The sequence below is a fragment of the Oncorhynchus keta genome, chromosome 2, assembly GCF_023373465.1.
Source record: "Oncorhynchus keta strain PuntledgeMale-10-30-2019 chromosome 2, Oket_V2, whole genome shotgun sequence".
Lineage (NCBI taxonomy): Eukaryota > Metazoa > Chordata > Actinopteri > Salmoniformes > Salmonidae > Oncorhynchus > Oncorhynchus keta.
This window is the reverse complement of record NC_068422.1, coordinates 47,201,042-47,218,016: the sequence shown is the minus strand read 5'-3', so window position 1 is coordinate 47,218,016 and position 16,975 is coordinate 47,201,042. Positions and strand designations below refer to the sequence as shown.

Here is a 16,975-nt window from a genome sequence, read left to right as displayed (position 1 = left end):
CTTTGGGGAGCCCTGTGTGATTAATGTGTCCGATTAGCGCAGATACAAACGTATCTGAAAGCAAACGGGGCTAGTGGGTGTGTGCGGCCGGAGCCCGTCAGCTCCTATCGGTCTCTTATTGCCCGCAGCAAGACTAATTACACTAATTAAATGGGGCCGAGCTGATAAACTCAACAATCGCCCACCTGTGTGTATGAGTCTGCCATGTTCGCTGTGAGACGGAGACCCACACACACACTCCGCTGGCCCAACTTCGGTCCCTCAGGTAGGCTACTGTGGTGCTGCTGCAACTGGCTTAACTACCTAGACCAGAGGTTCACCAGCAGATCTGCTAACAGCTTCTATGAACCACCTGTAGGTAATGCATAGTGCACTGTGAATATATTCACATGCATTCCTGAAGGTGGTTATAAGGAGCCGTGAGCTGTTGCCAATGCTTATATTGCAACCAATAATCACTATGGGATGACAGGAAGCATCGGAAATGAGGAAGTCAAAATGTGCACCTGCACACAATTGAAAACGTCCTCTTTTGTTGGGTTATAACCTCTAGTGTAAAGTTCACAGACTTCAACACGGGGAACTTCCACATATCCAACATGTCTCTCAAAGCCACCACACCATTACTCATTCTTCACGTGGGTTTTTAATGTTTCCACTTCCTGCTGCAACATCACTCATAGGATTTTTTTCTGGTGAGTGTGAAAAAGCCTGGTCAGTCGTGTGTTTGAGCAGTACCAAGCATCGGCGACGTGAAACCCAGCCCTACTGTGTGTCAGTCAGACCTGGGTTCAAAAACTTTTAGAGTTGGCTCTAAACGTGCCAGATGGGTGGGGTTTGCATTTGCACTTTTGCAGTTATCCTACTGGTTCCATTGCGCAAGGAAGTTCAATTATTTGAACCCAGGTCTGGTATCACTCAGCCTCACCATCCAGAGAGAGAGAGCGGAAATGGGCCGGGCCAGGCCAGTTGGGAGCTTTTGTCCCCAAGCTGCAGTCACCCAGCACTGTCGAGCACCATCCCCGCTCTGTTGTGTCCAACATTTCCTATCTCCTGGCCAAATTCAGTTATCTTGTTTTACATAATGACAAATAAGTGACAAGCCAAACAGGGGCCAATTGAGTGTGCCCGTATTTAACGAAGGGAATATAAACTAGTGAATATGGGTAGGGCAGGGAGCCAGAGATAAGATTGGTTACAGTATGAATGACACACAGGCAGAGGTAAGGAGGGGCATCATGGGGCTAATGTCACATGACTCGGTGTCGATGGGGCTGTACGGACGCAGGGATTGGCTTAGCCGTCAGGTTATTTTCTTTTTACGGTAAAGTAAACTTTTTTCCCTCCCAAATGACTCACCTCTCCCACTCCGCCATATTTGTTTACCGTTACCAGGGGAGGCTTGGCAAAGCAAAGACGGAAACGAGGAGCGACACACCTCAATTTTCATTCACAAAGATCAGCCGCACAAACGGCTATCAATAAAACTCCCTGAATGTTTGCTCCACATTTCAGGGTTGGAGAGCTCTCCGTCACAACATTGGCCCAATACAAACACAGTGTCAAATGCCACAGGTTGCTCAGAGGTGGTGTGTGTGTTGGACAGACTGCTACACTCTGTGCAAGAGTTTCTGTATCGGTGAAGAGCTGCAACTATTCAGCAGCCCCCTTTCCACTCAGGAGGAAGTCTTGAGCGTCTGTTTAACCCTCACTGTACCAGAGCCATTTAAACAAAAGGCTCCCTCTCATCCCAGCGAAGCATCAGCCCAGGGAAGAAGCACACAGACACACGGCCATTGTACATATATATCCTACAATAGCCCCTTCCACATTTTCAATGGATCCCCAGCAGTTAGAACGATGGATGTGTTGAGAGTGTGAAACAATGTTCCTCTTCAGCTGATTGTGTGTGATAACGCACGATCTCATTGACACTCCAGCAAACAATATCAGCTGTGTGCGTGCCTTAGAATCTCTCTTTTGCGGCGCTAAAGGAAACAGTTGCTAACGGACATCTCTGGTACCCCATAAACAGTCAAGCGCCTCCACCGCAGTAGACAGGACTTCACTTGGCTTGCACTGGCCATCAGATGCACAAGGGCACACACACACTACCACACACACACACACACTACACACACACACACACACACACACACACACACACACACACACACACACACACACACACACACACACACACACACACACACACACACACACACACACACACACACACACACACACACACACACTCTTTGGCCCATCGTCATAGACCTGCCATGTTTGGAAAATGTATGCTAACATGCCAAAGTTGGTCCCGGGGCGCTCCCGGCTTCCTGTTAAACACCAAACGGTGAAGAGACAACTGTTTATCAGCCCTCCTCCTCACACACCCTGGCCCTCCTCGCCTCGCAACCTCCTGGCCACTTTGCTCCTCTCGCCCCTCTCGCCCCTGGCCTGTCTAGACTTGGCAAACACAGACTCATGGGACTGGAGCCATCCTTCCTAGCTCAAGTATCTTCCCCTCCTTCTCTTGTTCCACTCTCACTATCCCTCTTTCCTCCTCCCTCTCGGATTAGTCGACTTATTGGGGCTGTACACTGATAGAGTTAGAACGCCAGTCTGTCTGATGTCGCTCAAAAGCTCCCTCCGAGCCCATTCAGGGTAATCTGGTTAAAGCAGGAATACATTCTTCCCCTACTCTCTCATTGTTCACTGAATTTCCCCCCCGCTCCAGGTTTAGATTACATTTTTTGCATCGATCTTAGACAAAAAAAAAAAAAAAAAAAAAGAGCAAATAAATCAGATAACGGGCAGTACTAAAAGCATTCTCCTAAAATCAATCAAAATATATGAATAACATAAGTTACTCAGCCTCCTCAGATGTTTTGGGGAGATTACCTTAGTTATGCTATGCCAGCAAACATAATCAGAATTGTACCATTTCAAGTACACCATTCAGTTATTTTGAGTCTTGGGTCCATGCTGTCGTTTGTTACAGAGATGATAGTCTTTGTAATATCATCTTTTGGGTGGGTGGGTGGGGGGGTCGCTCTAACTATGTTTATCACAAGGTTCATTTCCAATTGATAAACCCATCTTGAAAGACTGCGCCCCCCTCCCAACTACTGAACTCCAACCGATATCGCATTTGAGCATACTTGTGTGTGCGAGTGTGTGTGCTTCTGTGTGAATGGGGATACCCCGCAGCCTATCAGCGTGCGGCAGCCGGCTGGCACCAGGTACAACTCTCGCGGGCTACGGCTAAATTCCACACCCCGGTGGCCGAGTGCTTAGACATGTCACGGGCCAACTTTGACAGACGGCTTCTTGAAGCTGGAGCGATATTATATCTACAGCTTGTAGCACATTCCAGAAATGCAAACATGATGCACGAGAACGTGCGGGACAGACACTGAAATAATGTACAGTCTCAATAACACTATAGTGTCTTATTCTAAAAATGGAATGGAACCTCCAGTTTGGGGTGGTTGAGCTTTTACTGCAGCCTGGTGGAGGTGAAAGAGGATCATCATTTTTTTTCTCGCTCTCGCTGCTACATATTTTCACAACCTCATACGCACAGCTCTGGCCCTGTATTCATAAACGTTCTCAGAGTAGTAGTGCTGATTAGCTCAGTCCCCCACCGTCCATACAATCGCACTCATTATTATCTAAACAGGCAAAACTGATCCTGTACCAGCACTCCTCCGCTGAGACGCGTTGAGAATACCGACCCTGATCCCAAAACTAAAATAATTGAGGGTTTGATGACATCTTTATCCCCGACAACATGCTAACTGACCTACAGCAACTAGGCTATGGTTATCCAATGACATAGGTGGACAAAGACTTCCACATGCAGGATTAATTCATAGAATAAACCATATTGAACAGTATTGATTTCTAGATTGGATGTAAGCAATCATGTGTGTATGTGCGTGCGTGCAGGGGGCCTCTGCGGCTTGTGATAAGGGGAGTAATAACCTCACAGATGGTGAGGGGCTGTTCCGGAGCAGGCTATGTGATCGAGAACAATCATTGTGTGCTTGATTGCTCATGGAGCACAAGGATGATCTGACAGGGGGAGGGGGACAAGTATGTATGCGGTGTGTGTATGTGTTAGTGCAAGTGTGTGTTATGTGAATGGGAGAAGGTTGTTTAAGTTTAACTAGGCCATTTCTACTCATTAACCGCTGACAAGGAAGTGGCGTGTATCAGACGCTGAGTGGATTGAATCAAATTGCATACGCTATGCCCAGGTTTTAGCAATTTGATTCATCATGTCCCCATTAGGTGAACATCATTCGTATTCTTTCACAGCAAGCCTGTTCATTCACTCGGCAGGGAGACGATGATTCAATATTATATTATGGATAGATAGGTGCAAAAGTCACCGAGTGTAAAAGGACAATAAATCCAGATGTCACTTATGCAAAGCGATGTAAATGGGGTCCCTGATTAAGACACGGAGTAATTTAAAAACAGTGACTGGCAGGACCTTGACACACACACACACACTCTCCACCGGTCCGGCTCCACACCCGCCACCAGAGCAGTTTATCAAGTAATTATTGTTTGATTACAGCATTTCATTATCTGCACTGATTGAGTCACGAGTGAAAGGTCAAGCGCCATTATCGCGCCACCGCCAAAACATATTCCCACACAGGCCGGTGTGTGTGCTTGCCCTCCCTCTGCTCTGAAAAGGGCTAATTGCAAATGCATTTGTTTGAGGAAGAGGAGACGAGAAGGACCCCCCTCTCCATGGTCCCCCAACTCCCACCACGACGGAATATTAATGCAGTGCTCTTCACACACACAAGCAAGAACAGACACACACATACACACAAATACACGCGCACACGCACATGCGCACACACACACACCCACCTAACCCAGGGGAGCAGTTTAGAAGCACATCCAATCATACTAAACAATTGATAACCATCAAACATATATTTGGCACAAACAAAGCCATTTGGCCCAAGAGGGTTGATTGAGTAATGTTAAGGCCCCATACCATTAATGGAGCAAAACATCAGCCTGTTTGTGCACTGCTGATTTACTCTGCTCGTCAGTGACGTGGTGCTTTAGTAAGGTTAGTAGTAAGGTCCACTTCTTTTTACAACACATTCTTACCAATGGATAGAATGAGTCCTTCCAAAAAGTAATGATTTGTACACCGTTAACTGAATCCTGGATAACTAAGTGAATACCTACTGTCAACTGCACAACTAAACAAACATGGTTAACAAGATCCATGCAAGATGTAATAATGGTCCCTGTATGAGGGTAGCTGCATTAAGTACTGTAGTGCATCTCCTCCTCGTGGATTTTTCCCGTTCTTGCTGCGAGATCTGGCAGTCCTTTCTGGGGGAATGGCCTAGCCTTGATCAGGTCCCAGACGTGCTCAATGGGATAGAAATCCGCTCTTCGCTGGCCACACTGACATTCACACATCCTGATGAGCAGGGACCTTGCCCTGGCCAGCATCCTCATGCCTCTTTGCCTGGCACATTCACACAGATGAGCAGGGACCTTTCTTTCAGAGTCAGTAGAAAGGCCTCTTTAGTGTCCTACGTTTTCATGACTGTGACCTTAATTGCCTACCGTCTGTAAGTTGTCAGTGTCTTAACGACCGTTCCACAGGTGCATGTTCATGAATTGTTTATGGTTCATTGAACAAGCATGGGAAACCGTGTTTAAACCCTTTACAATGAAGATCTGTGAAGTTATTTGTATTTGTACGAATTATCTTTGAAAGACAGGGTCTTGGAAAAAGGGGCGTTCATTTTTTTGCTGAGTTTAGATAGTTACAGGTAGGAACCAATACAGATACCAATTAATGTCCAGGGTAGATGGTTTCAGCTCTGGAAGACCTCAATCGTTTTAATTGGTGTTGATTGTGCCTTGTACCATGCCAATATGGAAGAAACGCACAATATAATACACAAGTATTTTCCTAAATAACAGGAGTGACTTGAGTTGAATAGGTATGGTTCATTTAGACATTGATAACACAAGGAAACACAGAGGATTCCATACCTGGGAGGAAAGGATATCTCCAGCTCGTGCAGCCGTTCCTTGAAACAGGACAGCTCACTGTCAAACTGTAAAAACTGTGAAGAGAGAGAGGGGAGGAGGGGGGTGAAAGGAGGAAGAAAGAGATACAGTGCACACAGGAAGTATTCACACCCCTTGACTTTTTCAAAACTTTGTTGTAAATTACAGCCTGAATTTAAAATTGAGATTTTGTGTCACTGGCCTATACACTCCATAATGTCAGCATTTTATGTTAATTTTTTAGACTAATTAATAAAAAAATGAAAAGCTGAAATGTCTTGACTCAATAAGTATTCAAACCCTTTGTTATGGCAGGCCTAAACAGGTTCAGGAGTAAAAATGTGCTTAAAAAGTCACAAGTTGCATGGACTCACTCTGTGTGCAATAGTGCTTAACATAGTTTTTGAATGACTACCTTATCTCTGTACCTTACACATACAATTATCTGTAAGGTCCCTCAGTCGAGTAGTGAATTTCAAACACAGATTCAACCACAAAGACTAGGAAGGTTTTCCAATGCTTCGCAAAGAAGGGCACCTATTGGTAGATGGGTATAAAATGTCAAAAAGCCGACCGTGAGTATATCCCTTTGAGCATGGTGAAGTTATTAATTACACTTTGGATGGTGTATCAATACACCCAATCACTACAAAGATACAGGTGTTCTTCCTAACTCAGTTGCCGGAGAGGAAGGAAACCGCTCAGGGATTTTACCATGAGGCCAATAGTGACCTTAAAAAAGTTTATTGGCTCTGATAGGAGAAAACTGAGGATGGATGAACAACATTGTAGTTACTCCACAAGGCACTAAAGTAAAACTGTCAAAGATGTGGCAAAGGAATTAACTTTCTGTCCTGAATACAAAGTGTTATATTTGGGGCAAATCCAATACAACACATTACTGAGTACCACTATCCCATATTTTCAAGCATAGTGGTGGCTGAATCATGTTATGGGTATGCATGTAATCATTAAGGACTGGGGAGTTTTTCAGGATAAAAAAATAAATAGAATGGAGCTAAGCACAGACACTGGGATATGAATTAATCTTTCAGCAGGACAATTACCTAAAAGGCCAAATCTACACTGGAGTTGCTTACCAAGAAGACAGTCAATGTTCCTGTGTGCCCGGGGTTATAATTTTGACTTGACAACATGGTTGCCTCGCAATAATCAACAACCAATTTAAAGACTGAAGAATTTTGAAAAGAATAATGGGCAAATATTGTACAATCCAGGTGTGCAAAGCTCTTAGAGACTTACCCAGAAAGACTCACAGCTGTAATCGCTGCCAAAGGTGACTAACATGTATTGACTGCTTGTGAATACTTATGTAAATTACATTTCTGTATATAATTTTCAATACATCTGCAAACATTTCCAAAAACATGTTTTCACTTTCTCATGATGGGGTATTGTGTGTAGATGGGTAAGAAAAATCCCAAATGTAATACATTTTTATTTATTTATTCAGGTTATAACAAAATGTGGAATAAGTCAATGGGTATGAATAATTTATTCATAACTACAGTGCCTTCAGAAAGGGTAAAAGAAAAATGTATTACAGCACGTAATATCCTCTGCGTCAGTCATCACTCACTGAGTGAATAACTATGAGTGTGTGGCTCCTGCGTGCAAGAGTAAGTGTCAGATAATTGTGTTAGCTTCCTTTCTTTGACATGTGGATTTGTGCCTTTACCACCATACTGTATAAGTGTCATGAACACTGTGGTGGTACATAAAGGCATGTGTGTGAGAACAGCTGACCAGTGTTGATGTGTGTGTCCCTGGCCTGGCTGTTCCAGAGCCATACCTGTCCTGTCCTACCACAGCCCCCAGTCTGCTGCTAATGGTGGAGGTCTGTCTCTCTAAACTGACAGTGGATCCAAACAGTCTTCATCAATCATGTCCCCTCCCCCAGCCGCACAACCTCTGACTGCACCAGCACCGACTTACAACCCACCCCCCCCTCCATCACCCCCTCTTTCCAAATCCCATAAATCATTAGTGAGAAGTGCAATTAGCAGCTCCTTATACACACTAATTATCTGGGAGATCAGCAGGTAGCAGGGGCACCTAAATTGCTGACTCCCTGAGCGACGGATAGATATCCGGCAACCCCTGTGATAGTGGGCTCTATTTTGTTACAAATCTAATGCAATGGTAAATCTAAGCACTGACAGTAGCACTGTAGGACTGGAGGTGTATCAGAGATATTTTTGCTATTTTCACAATTTTTATTATGAACGCAATAGCTGACGTTAGTGCGAAAGGGCTGGGTTTTGATTAATAAACAAGTTGTAGGTGTGACGAGGGCTTGGCCACTCAGTGCTAGGCCAAGGCGTTCCATGGCTTAATAGTGCATGCGTTTCTCTCAAGTTCTGTCGGTTATTGACAGCCTTTGCATTGTCACCAACTCCAATTCGGCTGGGCAGCGGACCGCCCATTAAGACGTTAGGGGCGGCACCCCACTTGTAATTGGTAAAAAAAGAAGAAACACATGTGATTGGTCAAAACATTACTTTAAAAATATAATTCATGTATTATGTTTTAAATGCTCATAAAAGTGAGCTAAATGTGTTTGTTTTCCTGTTTAAAAAATATATTGTTACTACTCTGCCCTTCAGTGACTGCCGGCAGCAGCAGCTCTGCCTCCACAGGCGCATAGGCCGTGTGAACATTGCTTGGATTGTTTTGCCAGATATGCTATGAGGGGGGAACTGCTCCAATTAAAATCGCAGGATATCAAAGCATAAATGGCAACATCACAAAGTAAATGGACCGTCCTGGGCCGCTCAAATGTGTGTTCAGTCAGAACTTCTGGGTCTGCTCTATTCTCCCTCCCAATATGTTTCTCGCGCTAGATGGCTTACTTCCGCACGTGCGACTAGATCTGCTCTATCAGGTACAGATGGCGCTAAAGCAAAAAAGCTAATTGTAATTAACTTGTCAAAAATGATCATAACAGTCATGGGAGCCTGGGACCTGATAAACCAGACATCAACATCCAACAAGAATCTGGTAGGACAAAAAAGCATGACAGTGGCTTATTGTTCCCCCCCATATTGTTCATCAGGTTCTACTGTAGGTGACAGACATGTTGTTTGGACCAAAACAGCATAAAAAAGGGTCCATCACAAAGCATGATGAAATTATTTAGCCAGCAACAGTAATTTTGAGAAACAGTTTGGTCGATTTTGGGGTCAAATCAAACCGTTTTCTACCTTTGGCAAACAGCTATAGCTAGCTGTTAGCTTGCTAGCTCCCATGCCAGTTTCACGTCTTTCTAAACTAATATCTGACTAACTTGGAAATATGAAGTTATTTCAGAACTAAAGTTAACTGACTAGCGCACCACACTTTGTAACATTATGTTAGCTAGCTATCCCCAGTTAGATAATGTGTTTTCACTTACTGCATATGCATGTGTGTTACGTTCTACTCATTCTAAATAGTATAATCGAATCTGTTCAAAACAGTGGCAGCTTGTGCAGAAGTGGTCATTCAGTTTTGTCAGTGGTGGGAAAAGTATTTAATTGTTATACTTGAGTAAAAGTAAAAATACCTTAATAGAAAATGACTCAAGTAAAAGGTGAAAGTCACCCAGTAAAATAATACTTCAGTAAAAGTCTAAAAGTATCTGGTTTAAAACATAGCAGTACTTTTTACTCCCATAGTTCAAAGTAATTTTACTTAAGTACTTTGATATGTAAAATGTAAATCATTTTTTAAAATGCTGTTATTCTGATGCACAGATCGCTTTATACTGTGCCTTCAGAAAGTATTCACACCCTTTATCCACATTTTGTTGTGCTACATGGTGGGATTAAAATACATTTGTCATTTTTTGTCAACATTTTTTGTCAACGATCTAAACCAAATACTGTAATGTCAAAGTGTGGAAAAAACTAGCATTAGTAAAACATAATAATAAAGTAAAACACTATCTTGTTGATCATTGCTAGACAGCCATTTTCATGTCTTGCCATAGATTTTCAAGCTGATTTAAGTCAAAACTGTAACTAGGTACTCAGGAACATGGTAAGCAACTCCAGTGTTAATTTGGCCTTTTTTTTGGTATTTTAGGTTATTGGGGCGGCAGGTAGCCTAGTAGTTAGAGCGTTGGACTAGTAACCGGAAGGTTGCAAGATCAAATCCCCGAGCTGACAAGACAAAAATCTGTCATTCTGCCCCTGAACAAGGCAGTTAACTGAACAAGGCAGTTAACCCACTTAACTGCCTTCATGGCACTGAAAAACATAAGAATTTGTTCTTAACTGACAATACTTTTCCCTAGCCACCGTGCTTTGGCATTGATTGCCGTTTTAGGTCGAGTTTCTGTATAAGCACTTTGTGACACCTGCCAATGTAAAAAGAGCTTCATAAATACATTTGCTTTGATTTGATGCATGTACTGGAATATTTGTTATTCTGTACAGGCTTCCTTCTTTTCACTCTGTCATTTAGGTTAGTATTGTGGAGTAACTACAGATTCATCTTCAGTTTTCTCAATTTCACAGCCATAAAACTCTTTTTTTTAAAGTCACCAATGGTGAAATCCCTGAGCAACTACAGTTAGGAAGGACGCCTGTATCTTTGGGACGCTTGTATCTTTATAGTGACTGGGTGTATTGATACACCATCCAGAGTGTAATTAATAACTTCACCATGCTCAAAGGGATATACTATAAGGGCTTGTTTTTTAATAAGACGAAAAACAAGCAGTTGTTACAGGAAAATAACTTAAACGTTTCAAAATACGAGTGTCACCGGATTACCTCATCTCTCATTCCATGATGGGCATATAACCTACGTGATCTTTTAGGCTTTGGTTTAAGATTGACTTCAAAGTGGTCTCACGAGCCAAACCCTTTATAGTCTTGACTACTTGGCGAATGTACTGGGTATGACAAAAAACAACAACCTTAGCCTCCCCTCCTCTCGGTTATGCTTGGTTTTTCATAAAATGAAACGGGGGGGGATTTACGTTTTCTAAATACGAAATTTACGGGCACAAAAAGCAAACATCTCCTGTTCCATGTGCATATGGGCACTGTTCGTCATGGCTGGATAGGTTGCACTTCCGCTGTCAAATTCCATGCCATAACCAACCACATTACCGCTAACACCAACTTTTGGTTAGTATTACTGAAATGGTCATTTTGCCACCCGTCCCACCTCAGAGCAAGCGACCTCATATAAAAACAGGTAAATTACCAATCCTGCAACTAGGGTTGGAAAACAAAAATTGCAAACGAGCATGCGTTTGACAATTGCGCTAGCTTAACGCCAGTCAAAAATAGATCTCAGTGTCCGATGAGTTCCTATACACTGCCTGTGTAAGGCTGTCAAGTACATTTAACTCAGGTTCAAACAATAATGACATTACATTGCTGTGCGACATGTAAAAATGGAGTGAAATCGCCACCTAGATAATAATGTCCTCTCCACCTACATGATAATGTACTCTCCATCTAGGTGAAATGACAACAGCAATCATATTTAGAGGAAAACATCTAACCAAGCGAAGGCCAAGCCAGGCAGAAGAGCAGCGTTAACCACATCCGTGGAGTACAATAACAGCCATCAATTCACAAACTCATCACGTTTGTAAACCAGATTAAAACTTTATTGGCATTTTTACATACATACTGTATGTGGGATAAATGTACATGGGTGTGTGTATGCCTGGAGCCTGTGCAAGTGTGTATGAGCGACTGCTTGTGGGTAAGCGCGAGTAGCCTACTCCATACTTTATGCATGCTTATGTGTAAAGTGTGAGCATCTGTGCATTTCTGTGTGTGTGTGTGTGTGCGCCAGTGGTGTAGAACAGTGGCCATTACTTTCCAGGCAGTGGGGCCCTCAGACAGAGTCTCTGTGGTTCAGGAGGGCAGATGTGCGGCATTCATCAAACTCACAGAGACAGGGTCACAGGAGAGCTCACACACTGAATGAGGAATAGAGCCCAGAGGATACGCTTCACTGTGCACCACCACCACCGTCCTCCCAATGACACGCATTGCTCCAAGGGTGTGTGTGTGTGTGTGTGTGCAGAGAGACCTTGTGTGGAAGAGTGTGCCAGCATATACGTTTATAGAAGTACAGTGCGTAATTGTCCCTGTGTGCGTTATAGTGCCTCAGATCTTTGTTATTCTGACCCTAATAGAGTACCTGTGTATGTGTACACTGGTCTGTTTCTGTGAGTGTGTGTGGACAGGTGTTCTTGTCTCCATGGAGAGTTAGTGCAGCCGAGATGAGAAGTGACACCTTTAAAAGGCAGCAGATGAGCAATGTTGGGGGTGATGAAGCACATTGTGTTTCCATGATGTGTGTGTATGTGTGCACAGAGGTTTTAAGTGAATGTTGAGTAATTCATTTAGGTTGACTGGAAAACCCAAGGGCTGAAATTTCACACTACATTTCATCCCGGGTCAATTAAGCATAATGATTTGCTGGTCTGGTAGGTCAGCAGTAAAAAAAAATCCCAGTTTATATTGGTTCAAGGCCTCGTTGCATTATAAAGCTGGCCCAGTAGTTTGTCAGACCGAAATGACCTTGGAGCTGTTGGAGAGGGCTGCTAGCCAATACGGCTCGGGCAACATCGTGGACAAGGAGAAAGATGAGGAAGTGCAGGGTCCAGATTTCTTGCTTCTCCTCGATGAGCAACACACACCTAAATCACGCTAGCTGTGATTGTTATAAGAGGGAGAAGTTGCAGGAACAGAGGGAAATAAAGGTCTCTGGGCTGACTGTCCCTCCAACCCGGCCAGTGGTTGTCCAAGCTCATAATTGTGCTTTGATTTACACCGTGTCAAACTATCCCTGTGACAACACCTGCTGCCATTAAAAGACATCAGTACACACAGAGGTGAAAGGTCATTTAATTTTATTTTTACGACACACATTTGGCTTATATTGCCAGGCCATATTTTTTCATAGTTTTATGAAATCTTCATTACTTGGTGTGGAATCAATAAACCGTCGCTGATAGGGAATGGCCGAGCCCCTTTGAGAGGGTCAACCTAAACAGCCAGCCGGCTAGAGGCTACAGTCCTATTATGCTCTCTCTTATCATAGTTTAGGTTATAACAATTGCATAATACCTTAAAACTCTAGGGGGATTGTTTATTCATTCATTTACTTACACTATAGACACTAAGGTATGTGGACACCCCTTCAAATTAGTGGATTCGGCTATTTGGTGTATAAAATCGAGCACACATCCATTCAATCTCCATAGACAAACATTGTCAGTGGAATGGCCTTACTGAAGAGCTTAGTGACTTTAAACGTGGCACCGTCATAGGATGCCACCTTTTCAACAAGTCAGTTCGCCAAATTTCGGCCCTGCTAGAGCTTCCCCGGTCAACTGTAAGTGCTGTTACTGTGAAGTGGAAACGTCTAAGGCTCAGCCGCGAAGTTGTAGGCCACACAAGCTCACAGAACGGGACCGCCGAGTGCTGAAGTACGTACAAATCATCTGTCCTTGGTTGCAACACTCACTACCAAGTTCCAAACTGCCTCTGGAAGCACAAGAACTGTTCTTCGGGAGCTTCATAAAATGGGTTTCCATGGCCCGAGCAGACGCGCACAAGCCTACGATCACCATGTGCAATGACAAACGTTCGGCTGAAGTGGTGTAAAGCTCACCCCCATTGGACTCTGGAGCAGTGGAAACGCGTTCTCTCGAGTGATGAATCCAGCTTCACCATCTGGCAATCCAACGGACGAATCTGGGTTTGGCGGATGCCAGGAGAAAGCTACCTGCCCAAATGCATAGTGCCAACTGTAAAGTTTTGTGGAGAAGGTCTGGGGCTGTTTTTCATGGTTCGGGCCAGACGACAGCATACAATGACATTTTAGACGATTCTGTGCTTCCAACTGTGGCAACAGTTTGGGGAAGTCCCTTTCCTGTTTCAGCCTGACAATGCCCCCGTGCAAAAAGTGAGGTCCATACCGAAATGGTTTGTCGAGATCGGTGTGGAAGAACTTGACTGGCCTGCACAGAGCCCTGACCTTAACCACATCGTACACCTTCGGGATTAATTGGAACACTGACTGTGAGCCAGGCCTAATCGCCCAACATCCGTGCTCGACCTCACTAATGCTCGTGGCTAAATGGAAGCAAGTCCCCGCAGTAATATTCCAACATCTAGCGGAAACAGAAGAGTAGAGGCTGTTATAGCAGCAAAGGCGGAACCAACTCCACCTTTAATGCCCATGATTTTGGAATGAGATGTTCGACGAGCAGGTGTCCACATACGCCAAGTGCGTATTCCCAGACTTGTGTCAAGGGCAAAAAAACACAAAAGTGCCTTTTCCTATAATCCACATTTTGCTCGTTTACAGACCAAAACATTGACTAGGAGACATTTATTGGACAAGCCATACATGGACATCAACATACAGTACAGTATGTACATACAGTAATATATATGCTGTATACCTCATGATCAGACTGAGGAACAGATCAATACTAGTAAAAGCGCAATGAGCCTTCCAGTGTAACAAGGCATTCAGGTATAAGAGACAGCACAGGAGCCCATTCTCCCAGGCCTTCCATGTTTATCTTCCCAGCTAAGGTCACACATTATTTAGCATTCTGCTGTATTACCACTCAAGGAAACTGACAGGTAAAATATGAAAGAAGTTTAGCCGGGAAGGTGATTGATCCTTATTTATATATTTATTTAGTTCATTTGGAAAACTCTTCCGGCTTGAGTAATGTCGCGAGTACGCAGGGAGCATGACAAAGAAGAGCGGCCCTGACAGAAAAGTTCATCACTCGCAACAGGACTCCAAAAACACCCCCCTCTTTCCCCCGGACGTCAGCTGATACCACAACTGATAAAGTTAGAATAAAAAGATACTGAAACAAAATCAATGATGGAGAGGGGAGGGAGGCGACTGGATGGAGGATGCACTACTGGATAAATAGGAGGTAGAGGGGGGCACGCGTCTCCACAGAATCCATGTCCACGGGGACATATATCCCCCCCACCGCCCGCCCCATTTCCCTCCGCCCCGCCGCTGAGGAGCAAGCCCCTGTGCCGCTCGACGCCACCACTCCCGGAAAATGTAATCTTCCCAAATACTCATCAGGGCTCTCCATCGTCCCGGCCTGACAGCGTTCGGGATAATTAATTATACAATTTCGATGGGAATATTGATTAAACAATCCTATTAATCATAGCAAAAGTCAATAGGCATGGACACATTCAATCATGTCCCGACCAATGATTACTCCTCAAAATACAATAATTATTTTTGAGAGCTGCCTCGAATTAAATTTCTGTCAAGCTGGTACAAGTCTAGTAGTTGATGAAAGATGCAATGGATTTTTTCCCCTCCTCGAGGGTTGCAGGGGGGAACATTTATCCTTTTGGGAAGGTAGTTTGTTTTATAAGGATCATAACACGGTGTGTTTAACTAGACCATGACCATCAGATTATCTCTGATCCCCCATTACTCCATTTATCTTGCTGAGCTCTGCACGGGAGAGGGAAAGAAGGAAGTGGGGGCCTCCTGAGGCCCAACACACACACCACATAAAGACGCACACCAATACTAAAAGAGACACAGACATACAGCCCCACATACACTTACAATAGATACACACAGACAGACACCACTTGAAGAGTCATACGTGTCACATGAATTATTGGATTATTTTTCTTCTTCTTCTTAGTTTACATTTGGCTTACTTAGCTAATACAGCTAATTTAGCATGCTCAACAACCCGACTCAAAACAAAGACGAATGCTATGTATGTTAGCTAGCTGGATAAGGATATCCAACACCGCAACTCTTTTAAGTCAAGGTAAGCTTTTGATTTGATTCATTTATAGCCACCTGGGCCCATCGGTGTAACTGTTAAACTGCTTGCTGTACACTACTACGTGATGTACACATGGTTTGGATTGTGGGTTTACTAATGCGTTAGTTCCAGTATGTTGACTGCAACGTTAATATCTTGACAACAATGTAGGCTGTGTAGGGGTTAGCGGTTATGGTATGAACATTTTATTTGGAGGGGTCTTTGCACCTGGTCACAGACAGATGTTGTGTTCTGCACTGAAGTCCACAAGTGAAGAAAAATGTGAGAGGAGGAGAACGTGTAGATGCGAGAAGGAATTATACAATGAGCAAAGTGATGTATGTGGCTGCTATGAAAGTGAACTGTGTGTGCGGGTGATCACGGGTGTATTCATTCCACCAATTCTGTTACAAAAACGGAAGTAAAGAAAATTGTGAGGGACCTACCTGAATTTGTCCAAAATAAACTTTTGTCTTACAATAGAAACTGTTTTTAATAATAACTGTTTGGACTAATGATTACACACCCCAGGTAAGGCGATATTGACTTTGGCACTGTCTGTCACCTTGATTGGTTAGAGCGTTGGGCCAGTAACCGAAAGGTTGCTGGATCGAATCCCCTAGCTGACAAGGTACAAATCTGTCATCCTGCCCCCGAGCAAGGCAGTTAACCCATTGTTCCCCGGGCGCCGAAGATGTGGATGCCGGTAATGGCAGCCCCCCGCACCTCTCTGATTCAGAGGGGTTGGGTGAAATGCAGAAGACACATTTCAGTTGAAGGCATTCAGTTGTACAACTGACTAGGTGTCCGCCTTTCCCCGATTACGCCAATTTGTCTCTTGACCTGTACACCTACTAGTGTTGAATGGTGGGAAAGGAGATTTACCGCCCAAAACCACTCCCTTTTCCCAGGATAAATAACTGAGAAACCGGTAAACTATAATAAATTATTTATATGAACAGCATGGAGTGAAATTGAATGCGATGTCTAAATGTGGCTTTTCTACGGCCTCTGCATGATGAATCATCAACACTCAGGGTGGGGAGAGACAGTCCATCTCAGTATGGAGCGCAGTTCACAATGCATGAA

At 43.8% G+C, this 16,975-nt stretch overlaps 1 protein-coding gene across 3 annotated transcripts in view; it reads right to left on the bottom strand.

The window, feature by feature from the left end:
* Window positions 1-16,975, bottom strand: part of LOC118401457 (inositol polyphosphate-5-phosphatase A) — a 189,721-nt gene that overhangs the window by 7,876 nt on the left and 164,870 nt on the right. For all 3 annotated transcript variants that reach the window (XM_052477865.1, XM_035798973.2, XM_052477859.1), the window contains exon 12: window positions 6,052-6,125. In XM_052477865.1, the coding sequence (XP_052333825.1) occupies window positions 6,052-6,125 (74 nt within the window). The remainder of the gene's footprint in view (window positions 1-6,051; window positions 6,126-16,975) is intronic.